Below are 17,516 nucleotides of genomic sequence, written 5' to 3'. Positions count from 1 at the left end.
CCCTGACTCACATAGTCACCTGCTAGCTGCTTTTCACTAATCCAAATCAACAGAAGTTTTTCAACCGCTGCTATTGCCTGAGACAGTTGCTTAGACAACACAGAAACACCCTTAGCCACGCGTAGCAATGGTCGACTTAGCATACAGGTATTGGGACGCTAAGTTATACAAACACACACCTCGTTCGTGTTCCTAGATGATCTCCTCCTTCTGCTCGACCGTAATTTTCTTTTGTGTCCTCTTTGGCTGAACACGAGTCTGTGGTGGGGTATTTTTCGGTGCCATAATAGCAAAAGTACTCCACTCGATAACAAACCACGTCTGCACTCAAAGAAAGTGGGTGTGGAAAAGTAGTCCGCCAGCCACCGCGAGGCTGATCGGCCGTGTGGTTTGGTGCTCTACCGCTGAAAACTAGTCTGCCAGCCATTGTAGCGCTCCGTATGTTTCCCGAAAACTAGTTTGTATGCCAAGATTATATTCTCGCGAATGTAATGTTCGTAAGGCAAAAAGTTCATGAACTAAAGCATTCGTAAACCAAGGTATCACTGTATTCCATCTGTTTTTTTTATTCAAGATAAGCTCATGAACTGCAGCCACTTGAAACTCCGCTGATTGTAAATCAAAGCCTGTTGAAAAGAATAACGCGCTCCAGTTGATGTCATGTGTCGACTTGCCGCTTACGATTGACGTCACGCTATGTGGAATGCCGACAGGGGGGGGGCCGTAACCGCTCAACCCCACCTATAAATGATGTCAAGTCATCGAAAGTGCGTGACTAATATGGCAACAGGAGGAGGCGGAGGGAGTGGGGGGGGGGTTGTCCGTTCACGTGATTCATCAAGTCGACGGACATCTGGAAGCGTTGCTCGCAGTGAGCAAAGTGTGTTGTGGGAATGCCAAGCTTTTATTCGGAGTCTTTCATAAAAAAATGGCACCGGGTTCCAACACAAGGCAGATGAATCACTGCGGTTTCGGGAATGCGTATGTTTACATGTGTGACTCCCATTTGGCTTAAAGGACAACCGACACCTCTGGACAAGTTGTGTCCATAATTTATAAAATCACTTCAAATGACTCTCTGAGCATATTTTAAAAAGATTCCACCACATATAGCTATATTTTACGTTTTAAGACTCACGCTGAATATTCAGGAAGTCTTGTTTTCGAGTTGATGACGATGCCTAACGTGACGCCACGTCAGGAACGCCCCGGACCGAGAAAGCAACACACATGGCATTTTGGGTACTTTGTTTGGTCTGAAAACATCGTGTTGATCCGTGTTGATGGCGAAATTAGAAGGAAAAACACATACATAACGCAATGGTGAATCATTGCGTGGCGCACCAACACTACCAATTGCGGTAACACCATATAAGTGGACACAATTTCTCAGCAGACAAATCAGCCCATTTCCAATGGAGCTTCGGCGCCATCTTGTGCATTTTCTGGGAGCTACATCGGAGTCCACACGGCTCGAATTGATACGGAAGGACTTCTGTAATTGATTGCAAACATTTATGCTTTCCTCTTCAGAACTATTTGAATCATATTCATAACTGGATGAGTAACACGAAAGCATCTTCTCCGAATCTGAAGCCATTGTTTTGTGTCTGAAGTATCCTGTCGTGATATCATGGACAAGGGGGCGGGACCTTCTGAAACTCGCCATTTCCGAGGTCATTTTGACACTTTAAGCCATTTTTATTGGTGTTTTGCATTTCACAAAAAATATCAGCCTGTGTGTTTTGGGTACAAAGTCTCGTTATATCGATATCGGTTATATCGATAGTACTGCTTATTACGATACTATTTCTATAAACTCAAGGAGAAAATTACATGCCCGCAGGATCGGATATATCGATAGTCCGCTTATATCGATATTTTTCCAACTTCTGAGAATATCGATAAAACGAGACTTTACTGTATTTTAGATGCTATAAAACGTTTTACTGATGTCAGTCAGGAAACTAAAAAATGGTGTGGGTTGTCCTTTAACCTCTCGTCCTTCTTTTTGTGTGTCTGTAGGTGTGAGTTCCTTGAATGCGACATGGAGGAGGGAAGCTGCTTGGGTTTGTTATAAGTCAATCGGGAGCATCAAAAGTGGATCACTGCTTTGACGACGAAAAATAGGGTTAAAAGTGGGAAAAATCATTCCTCATCTGCTACCGAATATCTTTTGAAGTGGACCATTTAGAAACTTCAAAAATTTGATTCCAAGAGTGCAACCATGTGCCATGTGATTGTAACATGCCGCTCCATGCTGTGGACGCTCCTCAGTATCGTGGTGGCCTTCGCCGAGCTCATCGCTTTCATGAGCCCCGATTGGCTGCTGGGATTCCCTCGCTCCGATTCCGGCGTGGCCCCCGATGAATACAGGCCCTCTCTGGGCCTGTACAGCCGCTGCCTCCGCCTCTCCGTGCGGGGAAGCGGGGTGAGCTGCGGGCCCTACGCCGGAACCTTCTCCGAGGTGGCTAGCGGATTCTGGCAGGCGGCCATGTTGTTTTTGGCCGGGGGGATATTGGTGCTTGCGGTGGTTGCCTGCGTCTCCATCTTCAGTATGTGCTTCCAGAGCATCCTGAGAAAAAGCATCTTTAATGTCTGCGGTCTGATGCAAGCCGTTGCAGGTAGGCGGATGTCTATGCAACAAACTAAAATATTAACTCATTCACTGCCAGACGATGTGCAAAAATGTGTATCAAAGTTGAAACTCTCTCACTGTCGTCTGCCTGTCTCTTTAATGTTTAAACCACCTGCCCTCACTGCTTCGTTCTTGACCAATCACGTGGCTTTAACCGAAGACTGGGGGTGGGGAATGGAGGACAAAAACACTCGGCTGCCATTTTGTTGTTAGAACGGGTTCGTTCACAAACGACACATCACTCATTGAGTCAGCTCCGTGTGTATCCCGAAAAAAGTTTGTATGCCAAGGTAAAATTTTCATAAATGTAACGTTCGTAAACCAAAAAGTTCGTAAGCCAAGGGGTTCGTAAACCGAGGTATCACTGTAATGTACGGCGTACTGCAACTTTTATACGGAAATTGTAATCATTTATAAGGGCAGCTATTAGGCAAAGTTAACAGGTATGCCCTGTAAATGTTGAATCCTTCTATACTTGACTTCCCTCACTTGTATTTTCTCCATCCAGGCCTCTTGCTTCTGGTGGGTCTCATGCTCTACCCTGCTGGCTGGGGTTCAGAGAAGGTGATGGCCTACTGCGGGGTGGAGGCTTCCCCCTTCAGGCCGGCCCTTTGCTCTCTCGGCTGGGCCTTTTACGCGGCCATCGGGGGAACCCTGGCCACTTTCCTGTGTGCCGTTTTGTCCGCGCAGGCTGAGATCGCCACCTCCAGCGACAAAGTGCAAGAGGAGATCGAAGAGGGCAAGAGTCTCATCTGCGTGCTGTGACATCACGGAGTCATCCCGACTGGAATGAGCATGGACTTTTTGAGATGAGAAAATGGAGGTGTTGTATTTTTTATTATTTGTTCTTTTTTTCAACACTTGCTTTGCGATTTTAATAATCCCTGGTTAAATTGAGAAAATGACTTTGGGGCATTTGCTGGCAAAGTGCACACACCACTGAATCAGACTGAGTTCACCTGCTCACTAACAAAACCCCGACAAGAAACTGAAACCTGTATATACCACTGTTCAAGCAACCCCCGCCCAAAAAAAATCTTTATATAACCATTTTTAGCTCTCAAAACTCCAAATGCAACCAGTCTATTGAACAATATGAGATGAAAACGTATTTCGAGTGATAATGCGTCATCTAGTGGAGAACATGGTGAATTACAACCTCCACAGAAACGACAATCATAATGTTCAATATTGTTTTTTTTCAATAATCTTTTTCATATTTTTATATACTCACACTAAATGTGAAGACAAATCTATACTGTGAAATGTGTGTGCGATTAATGTTAAATTTTGTGTGACTGTAAAACGAGTATTAGCATAATAAGATGATTGTCGTTGTATTTACACTGACATACAACGGCAGATCGCATTATCTTTGGAAGTATTGAATTCCAATTGGAAGTGAACGTAATTTGGTGGTCGACGAGGAAACAGAACTAGCAATCAATAAACATTCCATTGTACAGTAGTTAGATTACTGTCATTGTAAAAGTAAATACCTTTCAATTTCATGATGACAAGTCGCTCTTATATTTGTAGTTGTATTGTAGAAATGTTCTTATTTTTTGCTCATAATTCTAATATCGCATGTTGCGTCACAGTCACAAACAAAGCAGTTTTAGCAGTTACCTAAATGTGACTCTTCTCCCTCCATACAAGTATGCCATCACGCATTTCATTGCGCTTATTCAACACGGAAGGCAAAATATGTAAAATTCGGATTTTGAGAATGCGAGCGGATGTGTGGGACACTTTAGTTTGTTACTTAAAGGACAACCGACACCATTTTTTTGGTTTTGTTTCCTAACTGACATCAGAAAAACGTTTTATAGCATCTAAAATACCCAAAACACACAGGCTGATATTTTTAGTCAATTGAAAAATTCAAAATAAAACCGGAAATGGCCAGTTTCACAAGGTCCCGCCCCCTTGTTCGTGGTGTCACGCCAAGACGTCTTGCCTTGTCTGGACTCCAACGTAGCGGGCTGGAAAATGCACAAAATGGCGCCCAAGCTCCGTTGGAAATGGGCTAATTTGTCAACTAGTATCAAACAGTCTTGGTGCAACACACAATTCACCATCGCGTTATTTATGTGTTTTCCTTCTAATTTCGCCATCAACATGAAGTTTTCAGACCAAACAAAGTACCCAAAATGCCATGCGTGTCGTTTTCTCGGTCAGGGTTGTTCCTGACGTGACATCACGTCAGGAATCGTCACCAACTAGAAAACAAGACTTCCTGAATATTCAGCGTGTCTTAAAACATAAAATATAGCTATATGTGGTGGAATCTTTGTAAAATACGCTCAGTATAAGTCATTTGAAGTGATTTTACAAATTATGGACACAACTTTTCCGGAGGCGTCGGTTGTCCTTTGAACAAGAATCTTGTGGTTTTAGTCAATGAATGAATTGCTGATGTTAGTATGGAGAAATACAGTATGTATGAATAAATTGCTTAATATCAGTTGTGCTACCACATCTATTGCAAGAGTTTACTTCCAGTTCTTTAAAACTTTTTTTGTTAAATTCAGTTGTACGAGATGGAGGTCATTAATTTCATGGTCCATGATACAATATATTATGGCCCTAGCAGGGCTTCATTCATAAATGGCCACCGACAAGAAAATAGTTCCATAAATAGTCCCTGACCTGTCAACTTATACATTTTCCCGTATTCTATACTTTTTTTTTATCATTTCAAATAATGTACGGCGTACTACAACTTTTAGATGGGATATTCTTTAAATTGTGAACCGATCTTACAAAGACCATTTTAGCTCAAATCCAGTTGGTCTCAACTGCTGTTAGCCTACGACAATGCTGCCGCCGCTATGTTCTGGTGCTAAATTCTTTCAAAGCCATAGCTGTTTTCTTCCTTCAGTGATCGGGATTCGGTGAAATTTTAACCCCGATCCTTTCACAAAACGGTTCGTACAGCCAACAACCACACACGATATCACCAACGTACTAAAACGCGAAAACTTTCATACATCAAAACCGAAAATGAAACGCGTACGCTTAAAAAACGCTGACAACTGTTGTGTTTACTTGGCTTTCTGTTAACAAATGACGACACGCTGTCATGTCTTGTCACGGCAAACCAGCAAAAGTAATCCTCAATCGTACTTCCGGGTCGAGTGAACTCTGGCCGCTGCTCACCCCCCCCCCCCCCCCCCACACACACACACACACACACAAAAAAAATCCCATGACACGACTGTAAAGTGTCCTTGAGTTTTGAAAGGCGCTTAGAAATTAAATGTATTATTATTATTTATATTTTTTTATCGCTGCGTACTGTCGGATTGATAAAAGGATAACGTGCGCATGCGCAGTAAGCGGTCTGCATTTCCGCTTGTTAGCTTTTTGATCATTTCAAATAATGTTCGACGTACTACAACTTTATACGGGAATTGTAATCATTTATACAGGCAGTTATTAGCCAAGGATGACAGGTATGAAGTCCACAGATTCTCTTTCAAATCTTTATTCCATGTTAATACAATAAATATACAAAACTGAAAACTATTTCACATGCGACAAAAGGCCAGACGAGAGTGCATTGTATTTTCTTTTGAAACGCGACTCCTGATGAAGGGGCATCAAATTATCTTTACAGAATGTACAAGTACGCTATTCCTCTTGAATTAGTTTTCACTCTCAATTCGATTGAAATAACATGATCAAACACATCTTTTTTTCTTATTTTGTTCACATTCTTAAGTGTAGACCAACTTGCTGTTTGTGACGTAAAATTGTCTTTACCGCGCACATCACAAACCGAGATTGAAAGAAAAAAGGACATTTGGTAGATTTCTCACAGCTTTTGTGAACGCACAGTCGAATAACACTCGAGGGATTTGTCATATTTAATCAGCCATTCTTTGAAAAACAAGCACGCCTTTTGATGCACATAACACGATCAAATCACGGAGACTCGAAAAGAACATAAATTATGTCATAAATAAACATAGCTAACAGAAATGTGTTGCCCCCCCCCCCCCCCAAAAAAAAATACTGCAGTAATTTAACGTCAGGCTATTAATGTCGCGATTAGACTTCCAACAATTTAGCTAGAACACTGGTCGAGCTCCACTTCATCATTTGCAACAATAACAGTGCAGTCTTTTACCGTATGGCGAACACCCCCTACACCCCACCCGTAATGCGATGGGAGGGGTGGGTGTTAAAAGTACAATTCCAGTTGGTGACAGTAGTCTGTACAGCATTTCAACAGTGATTCACAACCACAAATTCTCAAATTCGACATATTCGGACATGCTTGACATGTTTCTCCATCTAACCCGGAAGAACAAAGAAACGCTTTTTGATGAGGTGGCAAGAATGTAAAATGAACCCGTGGATTTATTGTTGGCGTCCTTACAACCTAATCATACCTTTACGTTCAGCGACACGGATCCACATTTCACACTATCAATTTGTGAGAAAAATTGATATGAGAAAATATGTGCCGTGGCTCAACAAAGGTTTTATGTGCACCATTTAGTCACATGCCATGAGAAGATCAAAATAACAACAAAAATTATATTGATACTATTTCATGTTTCGTAAGGTGGATCACATGACTCATACCCCCCTAGGTCACCTTTCTTTTAGGTCGAGCCTATTTGCTGAGTCAAGTGCAAAGCCTCCTTTTATGAGAAGGAAGCCAAAAATAGCCATAGCCCACGTCCAGATTGATAGCAGCTTCAGAATTTTTCAACGTGTGACGGGCTATGTGGGCAAATTATGTCACACGCGCACACAAAAAAACGCGCAGACACGCCTTTTGAGTCATCATCCGTCTGTCAAACAGCCAAATGGACATGCAGCTCACATCTCGGTTAGCGTGATGCTAATGAATTCGCAACTTGGTTGAATGTGCTTGAACTTGCACGGGTTATGCCGTCACTCAATATGGCTGCCGAGTTACTGACCCGTCCGGTCAAACAGAAGGTTGAATGGGTTGGAGTTATTTTTAGGTGTAGGGTTGTTAATCCCGATAATAGCGATGACGAGGAGGAAGAGTGACTCATTCGGGGCCGGGAAGGTACGCTAGCAGGGGTCAGTGTTAGTTCTGGAGTGGAGACATGGAGATATTGTTTTTTGTGGGAAGGTGATAACAAATCCAGGGTGATTGAACAGCGATCAGATTTGTGAATCCCAGTGTGTGAATGTGTGTTTATGGATGAGGTTTGAAAGAACCTCGGGCGGCGTTGGTAGCGGCGTTAGCCGCGGCGTTGGCCGCTGCCGTCTGGACAGTCTTGTTGGACATGACGCCAGTGGCGAACTCCTGCTGAGCTTTCTCAAAACTGGCACCGGTGGTCCGATACAGTGCGTGTACCTGCGCAGGGGATTGAAATTAGTTTTGACTTTGAAAAGAAAAAAATGTTGAATCAAAAGCGGCAGGTTAGCTTCCGCAGCTACGTTCGGGGAGGTTAGGTAGCGTATTTTCTGGTGTGTAAGGCGCACCCAAAAGCCTTGATTTACAGTGATACCTTGGCTTACAAACTCAATTGGTTACCAGACAGTGTCTAAGACGAAAAGTGTGTATCCCAAAAATGTATTTCCCATAGGAAACCATTAAAATGAGAATAATCTGTTCCCAGGTCCCAATAAAACATAATTTTCTACTTTCTAATTTTCTAAGCCTTTAAACTATACAAAATATACCTTATTTTATGTATAATACATGTGCTATGGTATTATAATTAAAGAAATAAAGTGTACAGTATAATAAAGGCATTCTATTTACCTTTGTGATGGTCTTTGATGGCTTGATGGAATGGAGTGGCCGCTTTCATCACCATTAAACACTTGATGAGGAACGTAGCGTTCTTTCACCATCTTGAGGAATGATCCCTTGGAGGTGATTCCTCTACGATAATTTTACCTTTTTCCTCATCAATTGTGTTCTGTTTCGCTGGGTTGGTAGCTTATTGCATTAAGTGTACAGATGGCTTGTGCGGGTTGTTTGTGGAGCCTGATTGAGAATTTTAACCTTGCAGTCTACACTCTGCCTTTGAACTATCAAAGTTGAAACTCTCTCACTGTCGTCTGCCTGTCTCTTTAACGTTTAAACCACCCCCCACCTCACTGCTGCGTTCTTGAATCACGTGGCTTTAACCGAAGACTGGGGGGCGGGGAATAGAGGGCAAAAACAGTCGGCTGCCATTTTGTTGTTAGAAGAACGGGCTCGTTCGCGAAAGACATATCACTTATTGAGGCAGCTCCGTGTACGAAAAAAGTTCGTATACCAAGGTAAAGTTCATATGCCAAGGTAAAATTTTCATACATTTAACGTTCGTAAATCAAAGTTCGTAAGCTAAGGGGTTCGTAAACCGGGGTATCACTGTATTAGGTATACCCCCAATGAATAGTATATTTTCAAACTTGTTCCATATATAAGGCGCACTGGACTATAAGGTGCACCTTCAATGAATGAAAAAAGTTTTCCAAATATAATATATGAACATATAAAAGTTTTCCAAATACAGTATAAGGCATGCCACATTATAAGGCGCTACATTATAGACTGTTATGCACTACTTCTTCTACAGGAGGGCGGAAATGGGGTCGGTGGCTGCTGACAGTAGTTGCGAGACCTGTCGTGGCTCAATATTACTTCACATATAAGGGCGCAGGGTCATCTTTTGAAGAAAATCAAGGCTTTTGTGTGCGCCTTACACACCGGAAAATACGATAGATGGATTTGTGAGTTTCTAGGGAAGAGTATGTTACCTTTTTAAACATGATGAGTGAACCCACGGAGAGCGTGGTGAAAAGCGCCGCGATGAGCAACATGATGATGCCCACTGGGATGCTCGTGTTGAGGCCCATTAGAGCTGTGATCCAGCCGCTGCCAATAACAAAAACAAAAAAAAACCACCTGAAATGTGCCACAACTTGAATCGTATTCATGCTGTCGAGCGTCGCTGTTAACTTTGCTCACCATGTGCCCCAGCCGGTGATGCCGATTGTTTGTAGCACGTGAACTCCAAACTGGCAGATGTAGACGAAGAAAAAGACAAAGAAGCGAAAGGAACTGTCGCTCCTATAGGGGAGACGAAGAAGCTTTGTCTAAGTTTCAGATGTATTATTTTTTTCTGCAGGTAATATGTTTTGAAGTGTTTGAAGAGTCCTGCGAGGGTTTTTCTTATGTGGTCTTTCTCCAGCACAGGTGTCAAAGTTGAGGTCTAGGGGCCAATTTTGGCCTTCCACGTCATTTCATTCGGCCCATGAACGGAAATCAAACTTGTAAAATTCCATGATGCTTGCTAAAGTCCAAGCTCAAATTTCAAATTGTCCCATGTAAGCCACAATAACAGTCATTTTTTTAACTTCAAGTTAGAAAAATATTTATTCGTTAACTAATTCACTGCCAGACGTGCAGCAATGTGTCCACTACAGTGCCAGGGTTTTTGTCATTGTCACTCGAATTCCAGGACGCACAGAATATTGAGTTTTAGGACTACGTAAACATTAAATGCAGTGTAAGAAACCTTAGACTCTATTCTTTCATCAGAAAAAAGTTAATTCCTAAATTATATTGGTCTGGAGTTATCTGAGCTTGGAATGGGGGCTGCTGTCCAAAATACAATACATACACATTGATTTATATTACGCTTTAACAACAGCCGACGCTGTAACAAAGCGCTAACATGGAAAAAAAAGGAAAATGCTGCCCTCCTGTGGAAGGGAAAAAAAGCCAGAGGTCTGATCAGACTTTATTGACACCCAAGCATGAAAAAACAAAACCTGAACAAGTGGCGATCTAAGTCATATTTTTAATTCCCAAATTAAAATTTGTGAATGAGTTAATGAATAACTAATTTTCAAATCTGAAGTCAAGAATAATGACTGATTTTGTGGTTTACATGGGACAATTTGAAATTTGGGTTCGGACTTTAGCAAGCATCATGGAATTTCACCCATTTTTTGCTTTTGCGGGACGAATAAAATGATGTGGCGGGCCACATTTGGCCTCGCGGGCCTTGTATTTGACACCATGTGCGTTATAGTGTGTATTTGAAGGTGGGTTTGGAACTTGTATGAGGTTTTGTGTATGTGATGTGACTTTTCGCTACGTTTGACAAATGTTACATTCTGCTCTGAATATATCTGAATCCATTTGTTTTGTTTCCTCTTTAGTTGCTTTCGTGCATATCTCTATCGTGCCACCCAAGAGCAACAAAAACAAAACAAAAAACAGCAAGCTGCACTCGCTCACCTGAACGCCCCATACAGCGGTCTGTACCAGCAGACAAAGGAGCAAGGCGTAAAGAGCAGAAACCACAACATGGCAAGGCCGAAGTCGACGCCGTGGGTCGGATCCACACAGAACCAGGCCAAGCAGCCAAACATGTTGACAAATAACGTGCCGGCGTGGACTGGTAGAAACGCAACGGAAAGATAAATAATCACGAGATAACGCAGCTCGGTGATCAAACGGGAGGGCTCGGCTTACACATCCAGAGGTTGTACATGATCTTGACCGTCTTCTGGAACTCGATGGGAATGTCCACCGCGATGTCGTGGTAGAAGCAAGGACCCACTGGGAACTTGGCCGGCATGGGAGGCCAATTGTTCTTACGACCTGGCAAGATGGGGATGATGCATCGCTTTATATACAACAGAGGGCGGAGTCGCCCAAAATCGTACTTCAACAAGAGCGGTACTATAGTGGGACTTGAAAATAATATGACTGTGTTACTTTGTGGTGGTACTTTAATGTAATATAACTCATGTTGAAGTCAAAAAGTAGTGCTCCAAATAAGTACCATAATTTCCGGACTATAATCATCATAATAATACATTTCATTTATAAGCGCCTTTCAAAACTCTCAAGGTCACGTTACAGTCCCAGGATACGTTCTTCGTATCCAGTGACTGTACATAGATCATTATTATTATTACTATAGTATTAGTAGTAGTAGTACTATTCATCCATCCATTTTCCGTACTGCTTGGTCCTCATTAGGGTCGCAAGGGGTGCTGGAGCCTATCTCAGCTGTCTTCGGGCACGAGGCGGGGGACACCCTGAATCGGTTGCCAGCCAATCGCAGGGCAAACAACAGACACTCTCACATCTGTGTAAGCTCTCAGTCGTACAGGAGTGGTCCATCGATGAGAAGGTTTCTTCAGCCGTCATCTGTACAAAAGTGAAGGTTTCGGACGTTTAGCCTCCTATCCAAGAGGCTTCGTCAGCGAACTAAAGTCTGACTGGTCGTATCGGCCCCATTTATATATCCCTAATGTCCAGACCTGGTGGCGCCGGACACAGCTATGATAGGTCCCTACTCTCAGGTTGGGGGGGGCGCGGGACCCCCCCCTGTGGCCCCACTGATTGTTCCTACATTCCTGACTAACGATTGGCCTATTACCCCCACTCCCCCCGGTATCTCCTCATCAGCATAACGACCCTCATCAGCATTGCGAAAGTTGCCTAACCTGTTTTGCCTGAGCAGGCTATTGTATGAACGATCCAAATTGAACCTCACACCACCAGACCGGTTTAATGAAGGATAAAGGATAATCCTTCATTAAACCGGTCTTAATGAAGGATAAAGGATAATCCTTGCTGATGAGGTGATACCGGGGGGAGTGGGGGTAATAGGCCAATCGTTAGTCAGGAATGTAGGAACAATCAGTGGGGCCACAGGGGGGGGTCCCCCCCCCCCCCCCCCCCCCCCAACCTGAGAGTAGGGACCTATCATAGCTGAGTCCGGCGCCACCAGGTCTGGACATTAGGGATATATAAATGGGGCCGATGCGACCAGTCAGACTTTAGTTCGCTGACGAAGCCTCTTGGATAGGAGGCAAAATGTCCGAAACCTTCAGTTTTGTACAGGTGACGGCTGAAGAAACCTTCTCATCGAGACACTCTCACACTCACACTTAATGTACACTTAATTAAAATTTGGAGTCTTCAATCTGCCTGCCATGCATGTTGTTGGAATGCGGGAGGAAACCAGAGGACCCAGAGAAAACCCACGCGGGCCCGGCCAGAACATGCAAGCTTCACTCAGGGAGGCCAGACCGGGATGCGAACCGGCAACCTCTGCACTGTGAAGCCGGTGTGCTAACCACTCGACTACCGGGCCGCCCCAGTAGTACTATTATTATTAGTAGTAGTACTATTATTAGTATTAGTAGTAGTAGTATTACTATTATCATTGTATTATTCCAATTATTATTATATATATATATTTTTTTTTACATTATCATTGTATTATTATTATTATTATTATTATTATTAGTAGTAGTAGTAGTACTACTACTAATACTACTACTACTACTACTACTATTATTATTATTATTATTATTATTAGTAGTAGTAGTAGTAGTAGTGGTACTACTACTACTATTATTATTATTAGTAGTAGTAGTAGTAATACTACTACTATTATTAGTAGTACTAGTATTAGTAGTACTAGTAGTAGTAGCGGGAGGAGTATTAGTAGTATTACTATTATTGTATTATTAGTAGCAGTGGTAGTAGTAGTACTATTATTACTAGCAGTAGGAGTAGTAGTATTACTATGATTATTGTATTATTCCTATTATTATTATTATTATTATTATTATTGTATTATTGTATTATTATTAGTAGTAGTACTATTATTATTAGTAGTCGGAGTATTAGTAGTATTACTATAATTATTGTATTATTCCTATTATTATTATTATTATTATTATTGTATTATTATTATTATTATTATTATTAGTAGTAGTAGTAGTAGTAGTAGTATTACTAGTATTACTATTGTTATTACTATTAGTGATAGAGTGTTTATGCACATTAGTAAACATATTACGTTATTTCATGTTTAGATTAAGTAAACATACGTTATTTCATGTTTAGCTTAGTATATATTATGAATTGTGCACGTTTAATTTCAGTCTAATTTAGTTAAATAAAACTATCAGTCTTATTAGTTCAATAGCCGTTGGAAGGAAAAGGCAGCGGCTCCAACTTCAATCTGAGACCCGCCCAACACTGAGTTGTTCGTAACCGATTGGAAGGGAAAGGTCGACTTGTTCGCAACTGATTGGACAACAGATCGCCACTCTGTATGTTTAAAAACTTGTCAGAGCGGGAGCTCGGCCCCCTCTTTTGCTCTTTTGCTCTTTTGCTTGTGCTCATGTCTTCGTCCCACCGAGACGAGAAGTGCTTTCTCTGTCTCATTAGAATAAAGTAGTTTTTTGTTCACCATCTATTGTACTTGCTGATATTTTTATCAAGTGAACTCCAGACAATGCGCGAACCAGGAAAGACAAACGAAGTTTTAACCGGACAATTAGTAGTAGTCTTACTGGTAGTTTAGGCCCTATATATATATATATCTCCCTACTGTCCAGACATGGCGGTGCCGGACTCTGCTATGATCTGCTATGACACAGCACCGCCATGTCTGGACAGTAGGGATATATATATATATATATATATATATATATATATATATATATATATATAGGGCCTAAACTACCAGTAAGACTTTAGTTTGCGGTCGAAGTTTCTTGGATAAGAAGCGAAACGTCCGACACCTTTAAAGAAGTACAGATGACGGCTGAAGAAACCTTTTCATCCTGTTTGACTGAGAGCTTACACAGACGTATTAGTAGTAGTAGTACCAGTAGTACCAGTAGTAGTAGTATCACTATTATTAATATTATTATAAGCCGCGACTTATGCCGCGAGCTTCCAACCCTGCCAGCGGATCGAGACAGCGTGGAGCAGTGTAGAAAAAAAAAAATCAACCATCACCAACAGGTTTGGAAAAGCTGGTCTGCTGCGTGACGGAAAGGACAGCACAAACTCGGGGGTGACTTTAGCTCAGGATGAAAGTGACACTTACAGTGACAACGAAAGAGAGAACGAGTGTGTGTGGCGAGGAATATCGGATGCTATTCCAATGCGACAAAAGATGAAGACGGCTCTCAGTGACTTGCTATGTTTTTGTAACCAGACCTGTGAGCAAGTCCTAACGTGTTGCTGCTGTATTACTGCCATGTCTGAGTGACTTTTACCGCCATGTTTTTTGTTTGTTTGTTTTACCAGCCCTGTTCAGGCTGTTTGTTAACAAAGCAGTGACAGATCGACGGACTGACTGACCCGCTCCGCCGTGAGACTGCAACTCTCTCTCCCTTCGGTCCAGCTCGGCCGCTTTCTTCTCCAACTCCTCCTGCCGTCTCAGCAGATCAGCTTGAGCACGTGCCTGATCCTAGAACCAAAGAACCACCAAACCAAACCACCAAAGAAATAACCAAGATTTGGTTACAAGAGTATTTAGTTACGGGTGAGAAAGAAGGAAAAAGAGACAAAATATGTTGCGATTTTGAAGCAAAAAAGTCAAAAAGAACAAGGAGGAAATTTCAACCAATATTGTACCTGTGTTTGTTGCTGTGAGTAAGCCGGTGGCTCTTCTGTAGGCTTCATGATGGCAGGTTGTGTGTTCTGCGAAGGTGCCGCAGCAGCTTTTGGGGCATTACCAGGAGCAGCCTGTCAAACCAGCAGCCAAAAAAAAAATCCCTTAGCATTTAAGTAATGTGCCCATCGTACTAATTTGTCTTTTTTTTTGTTCCTTGAGACTGATGAGTTTGGGAGAAACTGAAGCATATAAAATGAGTTTACACACAAACATATTCATGAACGTGAGATGAATTCACAAGTCCCGCTGACCGTTCTGGCATCTGTGAAGGGGTTGTATTCTTCGAGACCACCGGGAGGGGTTGAACGGGTCACCTGAGTCACTGAGGGATCCTGAAACAGAGAGAGGAACACATATAGGGATTTTAGTTAACAGTAATGAACTATAATATCAGCTAGCTAATGCGTTTCCTGGAATTATTTCCAAAATCTGCCATTTTTGATTGACATAGTTTTGATTGACAATCGTACAAAAAAAAAACTGAATTACATTAGTTTGCAGTGGCGTACAACCATACATGTTAAGTCTCACGATTTGGTCAGGAGACTCCTGATTTTGATCACAATACTTACAATAATTTGTAAGGTGAAACAAAAGAAAATGTAAAGAAAACAAAATACATTTTATCCTAAATGAATGTATACATGTCCGAGATATCACAGTAAGACACTGTGGACAGAGACTCGGAACCAGAAAGATTGTTCCAACTGCCGGCAGGAACCGCAGTCATTCATGACATACGTCTGAATGATGCGCCCCTCTACCAAGCTATTTATTGATAGTACATGCAAATTAAATTGATACATTGGTAAAACATAAATCTCTTGATTATAATACCACACCTCTGGACATTCTGAGCACCAACATGTAAGCAATAAAACATTGTCTTTTAATTGGTTGTCTTCCATGAACTGATAAATTCGTAACCTGGCTAATGAGCTCCTTCCTGTGAGGGAGTTCCAAGGCCAGATCTTCTAGATGAAGGTAACAGTTTAACTGGCCTCTGTCTGTTTCACTCAGATTTACTGTGGCCATCTGCACCTTGACTGTGGGCCTATTGTTTAGTTGGCCAGCTAAACACTGGACTTTTAAACATAACTTCTTATTCTACATCAATTAATCAACAATGAAAGCATTTTTGTGTTGTATTCACTTCTAATTTACACTTGTGTAAAGCTCACATTATTCTAACACGCACCATGGACTCTCGAGTACAAAAATCTCCCGATTTATGATTTCTGAAATTTAACATGTATGAACTATCTAACTGTATAAAAATGAATTGTTTAACAAAATCTAACATTTGCTTCATCAATGAATCAAAAATGACTGATCTGTCACCGACATTACAAGCAAATTCAATCGCATTTGTAATACAAGAAAACAATTGGACTCATTCCGATGGGGTGAAAAGCCAATCACGCGCAAGCTTTCAAACCAATTACAACCCATCATGACTTTCAAGAATTGTGGCCTCAAGCTAAACTCTCTTCGTTAGTTGGGCCGCAGGGCTATCACCTTTAACAGGTAAAAAGACACCACAATGTAATTCATATTTTAGAAAGCGATTTAGAACTGCAGTGTATTAAGATTGACAACCAACATCGTATATGTTATTGTTATGAGTTCACATTGGCAAAATGCGAGCGACGCTGGCAACCTGGAAAACGAGAACATCCAGCATTGCCGGTAAGTACACCGTTTATTTATGACCACTATGCTAAGCTAGCAGAGCATCGAAGCTTACAGACAGATTGACTTGATCCACGCTAAACGTTTCACTACACAACTCTCGACGACATGACAGTTTACCGTCTAATCGTCGTCTAATAATTAAAATGCCTATAAACTGCTTTAAATATATTCAATGCGGACTGGGTAGCCGGTTGTGCTATCAAGCATTGTATGGCCAGCAAGAGAAAACCTCTAGCTGGCGTAACAGTTAGCTAACTAGGGATGTTCATATAAACACAATTGTATCTTGTGATCACAGCCAGTTCTAGTAAAATGCAAGAGTCACATTAAACACGCGTAATGAGTGGCTGGTTATACTAGTCAGCGCGAACAGAGGGACGAAACGTTTAGTTGTGTTTTTGACAGTTAGCATGCTAACGAACGGTGTACCTAGTTACCTGAAATGGATTGTTGAATTCCGGGTCTGCGAACGGGTTGCTGTCAAAGTCGGACATTTTACGGGCTTTCAGAGAACTGGTCCCGGTATATCGCCAGGCAGTATTCGGTCCGTCGCTTTTTGTTTCCCCTCGCTGCCGCCTGGGGTTTTTTTTCCGCCGCCGTCCGTTGATGGAGGACCCTCCGTGCCTTGCTCGCTCGGTTAGCGCACAACAAAACCAAGAAAAAAAGGGAAAGGCGACGAGCGGTTGAAATGTGACGTCATGCATTCAGAACCGTGGATAGCGTGACGTCACAACACAGAGCAATAATGA

At 42.0% G+C, this 17,516-nt stretch overlaps 3 protein-coding genes across 12 annotated transcripts in view; 2 read left to right on the top strand and 1 right to left on the bottom strand.

Annotated features, from left to right (window-relative positions):
- The window catches only part of LOC148898932 (LHFPL tetraspan subfamily member 2a protein-like), a 26,032-nt gene extending 11,212 nt beyond the window's left edge, over window positions 1–14,820 (top strand). Inside the window, exons 2-4 of one of the 3 annotated variants that reach the window (XR_016114666.1) lie at window positions 2,026–2,624; window positions 3,147–3,461; window positions 14,703–14,820. Coding sequence is in view for 1 of the 3 variants with exons in the window: in XM_088993940.1 (XP_088850066.1) it covers window positions 2,228–2,624; window positions 3,147–3,403 (654 nt within the window). In the remaining 2 variants the exon portion in view is untranslated. Of the gene's footprint in view, window positions 1–2,025; window positions 2,625–3,146; window positions 5,106–10,792; window positions 10,918–14,702 lie in introns of those variants that run through there. The other 2 variants (XR_016114665.1, XM_088993940.1) reach the window with 2 other exon arrangements.
- On the bottom strand, window positions 6,113–17,516 carry LOC148898931 (secretory carrier-associated membrane protein 1-like). The gene is made up of 9 exons (XM_088993928.1): window positions 17,205–17,516; window positions 15,324–15,404; window positions 15,033–15,143; window positions 14,757–14,865; window positions 11,109–11,237; window positions 10,872–11,031; window positions 9,594–9,695; window positions 9,383–9,500; window positions 6,113–7,985 (listed from the first exon to the last, which is right to left on the bottom strand). Exons 1-9 carry the CDS (start codon window positions 17,469–17,471, stop codon window positions 7,824–7,826), a joined length of 1,239 nt encoding a protein of 412 aa, XP_088850054.1. The 5' UTR covers window positions 17,472–17,516; the 3' UTR covers window positions 6,113–7,823.
- The window catches only part of LOC148898930 (homeobox protein orthopedia B-like), a 101,680-nt gene continuing 100,695 nt past the window's right edge, over window positions 16,532–17,516 (top strand). For 3 of the 8 annotated variants that reach the window (XM_088993932.1, XM_088993929.1, XM_088993930.1), the window contains exon 1: window positions 16,532–16,761. The gene's annotated coding sequence lies outside the window, so the exon portion shown is untranslated. The remainder of the gene's footprint in view (window positions 16,762–17,516) is intronic. The other 5 variants (XM_088993933.1, XM_088993931.1, XM_088993939.1 and 2 more) reach the window with 3 other exon arrangements.

Source organism: Hippocampus bargibanti, linkage group LG04 (assembly GCF_051943395.1).
Source record: "Hippocampus bargibanti isolate YZ-2025 linkage group LG04, ASM5194339v1, whole genome shotgun sequence".
Classification (NCBI taxonomy): domain Eukaryota; kingdom Metazoa; phylum Chordata; class Actinopteri; order Syngnathiformes; family Syngnathidae; genus Hippocampus; species Hippocampus bargibanti.
This window is presented reverse-complemented; position numbering and strand designations above follow the sequence as displayed.